Raw genomic sequence first — 6000 nt, 5'->3', positions numbered from 1 at the left:
CTTCATCAGAACCCTGCATGAAGAGCAGGTACCTTCTGCTCCTACATCACATTTAAATCAGGGAGCAGGCATGGTTAGTGTAGTGAAGGACACAGTCTATTAGTGAGATCTACTCTTTGATAGTGAGATGGTGTTCTATTTTGGTAAATATGGCTTTTAGATTTGGCCTCAGTATTTAATAAGGCTGTTCAGTGTTTCTCAGCTGTATGTAGACCCTGCCAAGCTGAAGTAAGCAAAGGTCTTGTCTTTCATCTGGGATATTGAGAATCATCTATATATGACAAAGAGAATCAAGAGTGAGAATTTATTTTCTAAATAATATTTCACAGGATCAAACATAATTTTTGAAGACTCTTGTCCCTTCACTTGATAAAGAGACACACTGCATTCTGAAAGTGATCATGCTTTACATATGCCTGCTTAAGATTACACATTTAGCAAAATCAACTTCTGTTGACCTACTTTAAAGGTCTGTTGAAATTTCATGTCTAGGTTATCACTTGATCTTTTGAAGAATCTCTGTATCTTCAAGCTTTTTTTGTACTATTTTCCCTCTTAGTGAACATTACTTGAAATCCTTGCTTGGGCTGAGTGTGACTGCCCATAGAAGCTCTGAGGGAATCATCCCTGTATTTTGACTCTCCTCAATGTAGACTGGACACAGGATAGAATAAAACTTAGATTACTGCCAGTTTGTCATAAATGTTGATCTGAAGACAGATACTTTAATCCCATAGGTATTTCCCAAAACTTTTATGTCCTAAGTGACTTAAATACCTCATTTATTCCTTCAGAACTTCCAACGTTTTTGTTTGGTTTCTTTTCTTCTCACTTGGGAAATTTTCATCATAATCTCTATATAATTCTCTTATTGAAACCATTTACATGTTTAGATCATTCTAACATTTTATAAATGTTAATACCATAGCATGCAATGGGCTTAACAAAAAAAATCAAAAATTATTGTGAGAATATATATTCAGGGATGAGAAATAAGCAATTTATATCCCCTCTTTCAAATTTCTCAGTTGCACCATATTTCAGAATTATCATAGTTCACCCTAGGATAACAGTGAAATAATTCATTTTACATACAAATAATTGATAAAATGTTTCTTCTGAGACTGTAGACATCCTAAAATCAGTCACATTAAAAATACTTTACTCAGTACATATGGAGACAAATTTACATTACCTAAATAGTTATTCCCCTTCCAAGTTGTACAAATACTGGCCAGCCATGTCATGTTTGTTTGTTTTTTTTTTTTTTTTTTTTTTTGCATAGAGGTTTAGTAACATTTAAAAAGCCCTGGTGTGATTATTTTAATTTAACAAAGCTGAAGGTATGAAAATGGCTGTGGTTTAATTTAGAAGATAAGCCCTGTGCAGTATCTGCCTATCTTTGTATATTTATCTGTTTTTAAAGAAGATTTACTGCATATAGATATCTTTTAAATTATTAACATGTTTATGCCTGCATAAAATTTAAAATATGTATATATCATAATTAAAGTCATAGATGTGTTAGTCTTGTATGAGTGAGGACAATGTCCAGTATTAATAACATCTTCTGATCTAGGAGTAGTAAACTCTTTAAAACATGTTACCTATTCCAAGGAAAGAATCAGACCCATATTATCATTTTATATTTATTGTCCCTGTGTGGATATATTGACTTAATATATTTTTGACCTTTCATATCAATATTTAAGTTTATTTTCATTAGGAACAAAATGAACTAGGATCATGTTAACAAGTTTAATTTACTTGTAATTCATTTGCTATTAAGTACATGATGTGAATAACAAACCATGTCTCAGGTGTATGTTCTACATGTAATTAATAAAAAGTGAAAATTTATAAGGCATGACTTTGTGTCTATTGCTTATCTGGGATTTCTGTTTTGGAATTTTCATTGTCAAGTGAAAACTTCACATAGAAATCTTTAGTAAGCATATTTTTAGGTTGGGCAGAAAGTAAACCAGACATGTCTAGAGCAGAAGAGTACTGAGGGCATTTTATCTCAGAAGAAAATTAACTGCAGCAATAACTGACAGTGAGACCAAGCATAGGGTAGCATAAATGTTCTTTGCTGGCAGCAGACTGTGTGGCTCTTGGCAACTTATCCTTTGATTATCTGTGGGGTTCTATGAATATCAGTCTTTGCTTACTTTGTTAGTATGCTAGTTTTGGAGGTAAATGGCTGGAAAAACTTTAGGTTCTTTTGAGAAGCCTTTCTCTAAGTAAGAGAGAAGCTCTCAGAATAATAATAAAACAAACCATTAAGATATGAAATGAGCCGAGCAGTGGTGGCTCACACCTTTAATACTAGCACCTTGGAGGCAGAGGCGGTTGGTTGGATTTCTGAGTTCAAGGCCAGCCTTGTCTACTGAGTGAGTTCCAGGACAACCAAGGCTATACAGAGAAACCCTGTCTCAAAAAACAAAAAAAAATAAGATATGAAATGAATACCTTGTAGGCCTGATATTTCTTCTTTGTGTAATAGGGATAATATTGACTCAGTAGGACCATCAAGAATAATGGTAGTCACCTTAACCTTAACCCTGAGCCTAACTCTATCCTAACCCTCACCTCTGAATTTCCTAATGTCCTAAACCTCATTCTAAAAACCCTTATCCTAATCCAAACCATGACTGTTTAATCCCCTAGCCCTAACTCAAATCCTGCTTGCTGTGGGGCATATTTCTTAATTACAACTTTTGAAGTGAAAAACCCTTTATTAATCTTGCTCTTTTGATATGTTCAGATCCACCTTTAATCTGGGCTACAGATTCTTTTGACAACCCACATATATAAAGGACATTGAACAGGGTGGTGTTTTGTTTTTTGTACTTGCCCTACCTTTTTTTTTAAAAGGTGATTTGTTTGTTTATTTGTGTTTTAAAACTGGTATTAGTAAGCACTTATCTCTTCCAAATTCTGGTATACACTGAAATCAGGTCTAATATCCTGCAGCATAAAATCAACCAGTCCTTGATTTTCTAATTTACCTTGTCCAACAGCCTTTACTGAGACATTCTATTAAATAATATTTCTGTATACAAAGATTCATTCTCTCTATGATTTGAGCTATATTTATCTACAGAATGTGTACTAATAGAACTGTTGTTTTTCTCTACTTTTCCACTAATGAAGATGTGCTGGCTACCAATATTGCTCAACTGTTTTTCCCTTATGTCTCTGGCTTTTCTTCAGGGTTGACTGATACCTGTCATCTGGTACATGGGAGCTGCAGTTTCCCTGAGCCCAGCATGAAGCCACAAAATAAGTCTCTTGTTTCCTAAAATCCCTCTTTAGTGTTAATGGTGTTAGCATTCTGTCTAAAACTCTACCTCACAGTTATCTGATGACAGCCAGGTATCCTCCTCCCCATAGTTACCTCTCTTTAAAGACAGATGGAATCTGTTCTATGGGTGTGAGGGGAGGTGTGGGTAAAGGGGATGATTCAGCAGGCTCATGCCTCCTGCTGAGATATTTCTTCCCCTGGAGGGACCATGCCTCACACTGAGACAGCTCTTCCCCAGGAGCAACTGGCCACAAGACTGTATAGAACAGAATATAGTTTATCCAGGACATGGGGAGGAGAGTTAAGAGGGTAGTAGATCCAGCGAAAAGCAGAGAGTGGCAGAGTAGAGAAGTAGAGGCCAGGCATGAGCATGTGGAGAGAGAATGGGGAAGGGAAGAGCCCAAGAGGGCCAGAGTAAGAGAGAAAAAAAGGGCAAGAAATCAAAAGAGAGGAAGGGGCAAGTAACTACATTTCCAGTGGGTCAGGCCTATCTGGCTGTTGCCAGGTAAACATGGGGGGGGGAGCTTACCTAGCTGTTGCCAGGAAACTATGGTGGAGTTTAGACAGAATGCTAAGAAATAACCAGGATATTCTTCCTCTTGTGGGTCAGATTGACACCTCCACTGTACACTGAATACTGGGCTATGGAAGCTGTACACCTTGATTATGGGAAGAAGGCAAGTGCTGTGAGGAAAGCTCAGGTAAGGTCTGGAGTCAGGTCCTGGTAGGTACAGGATCATTGCTCTCAGAGGGGAGGAGCAGGCAGCTGATCAGCCAGAGCTGCAATGCTGGGTTCTCCCCCAGGGCTGGGTGGGGTGAGATTCCTCTTTGAAGACAGAAACAAAAGCTAATGGAATGCACACCACTCCTGAGATCTGGACAAGGTCTGACCCTGGTCTGGAAGGACACTTTAACCTTGAGGAGTAGTAAGACTCACTGGCCAATCAAGGCTCCCAGGCAGACCTGCAAATCAGATAATGAGGCAGGTTCTTCCAGGTGCCATTCTGTAAGTTTGCTGTGCCTGTGCAGTCTTGAATGGTCATCTGTGCCCTGCTCTGATCTCTGTGTCGGGTGCTGTGTGGAGACCTCAGGGAAGCTCTGAAATCGAGTCATTCAGGACATGGGGAGGAGAGTTAAGAGGTAGTAGAGGCAGAGAAAAGCAGAGAGTGGCAGAGTAGAGAAGTAGAGACCAGGCATGAGTATGTGGAGAGAGAACGGGGAAGGGAAAAGCCCAAGAGGGCAGAGAAAGACAGAACAAAAGGGCAAGAGATCAAAAGAGAGGAAGGGACATTTAGCCACCTTTCCAGTGGGTCAGGCCTACCTGGCTGTTTCCAGGTAAGTATGAAGTGGAGTTTAGACAGAATGCTAAGAAATAACCAGGTCATCCTTCCTCTTGTAAGTCAGATTGATACCTCCACTGCACACTGAGTACTGGGCTATGGAAACTGTTCACCTTGATTACAGAAAGAAGAAGGCAAGTGCTGTGAATGAAGCTCAGGTAAGGTCTGGAGTCAGGTCCTGGTAGGTGCAGGATCATTGCTCTCAGAGCGGAGGAGCAGGCAGCTGAACAGCCAGAGATGGAATGCTGGGTTCTCCCCCAGGGCAGGGTGGGGTGAGATTCCTTCTAAAGGATATGTATACATGCTAATTGAGTACAAACTTCTAAGATTTGGAAAAGGTCTGGCCCTGCATGAGAAGCACACTTTAACCTTGAGGAGTGGTAAGACTCAATGGCCAATTGAGGCTTCCAGGCAGACCTGTCAATCAGACAAGGAGGCGGGTTCTTCTGGGTCACATTCTGCAGGTTCACTGTGCCTGTGCAGGCTTGAATGGTCATCTGTGTCCTGTTCTGAGCTCTGTGTTGGGTGCTGTGTGGAGACCTCAGGGAAGCTGTGAAATCTCGTCATGGTGAGCACAGGATCACTGCCCACAACGGGTAGGGGCAAGTAGCTGAGCAGTGGGAGCTGGGGTGCTGGGTCCTCTCTGGGGCTGCATGGCAAGCATCAGCCAGATGTGACCACCTGTGAGGTCCCTGGTGATGCCCCACGCGTGGTAGATCAGGCAGTGACCTCTGAGTAACTTCACTGTCATGGCTGATTCTGAATCTGCCCAAAACATTTGGACCAGTTGCTTTCTTGTAGAAACACGGGTGGTTTCTCTGACTCTGCAGCACGTGTGTCCAAACCCTTTTGTCTTTTATAGAATGCATTAGGAAGACAGGCATAATCCTAATAGATCTGCTTTTATATGTTACTTGGGTTTTTGTTTGTTTAGTTTTTGTTAATTTTTTTCTGTTGCACTTTTTTATATTTCTTGACTTTATATGTTTATTGTTTGATTATTATGTGACAAAGGGACTTCCGCCCCCCCCCCCCAATCTATTTGTCATTTTAGATGCTTCTTGTACCTTAATAGTCATCTTCTTTAGTTTTGGAAATTTTTCATTTATGATTTCATTGGTAAGTTTTCTAGATCTTTGGGCTGATATTCTTCTTCCTCTATATCATTTGTAGTTTTTGCCTTCTCATATGTTTCAGAATTCCTAGTTGTCCTAGTTGTTTAGTGCCAGGAAACTTTTAGACTCAACCTTTTTTTATTATTGGTTGATGTATCCACTTTGTTGTATTCATTAATAATGTCTGAGACCCTCTCTTCCTTTCCTGTTCCCTGGTTGAACCTTATCTCTGTAGACA

The 6000-nt window shown here is 39.9% G+C and overlaps 1 protein-coding gene across 1 annotated transcript in view; it reads left to right on the top strand.

Moving 5' to 3' along the window:
* Nucleotides 1–6000, top strand: part of LOC143437300 (uncharacterized) — a 49733-nt gene that overhangs the window by 25816 nt on the left and 17917 nt on the right. Inside the window, exon 6 of the mRNA XM_076922109.1 lies at nucleotides 2347–2351. Within this exon, the coding sequence (XP_076778224.1) occupies nucleotides 2347–2351 (5 nt within the window). The remainder of the gene's footprint in view (nucleotides 1–2346; nucleotides 2352–6000) is intronic.

This window comes from Arvicanthis niloticus, chromosome Y, assembly GCF_011762505.2.
Source record: "Arvicanthis niloticus isolate mArvNil1 chromosome Y, mArvNil1.pat.X, whole genome shotgun sequence".
NCBI classification, from domain to species: Eukaryota; Metazoa; Chordata; class Mammalia; order Rodentia; family Muridae; genus Arvicanthis; species Arvicanthis niloticus.
The sequence above is the reverse complement of the archived record's forward strand: the minus strand, read 5'-3'. Positions and strand labels throughout refer to the sequence as shown.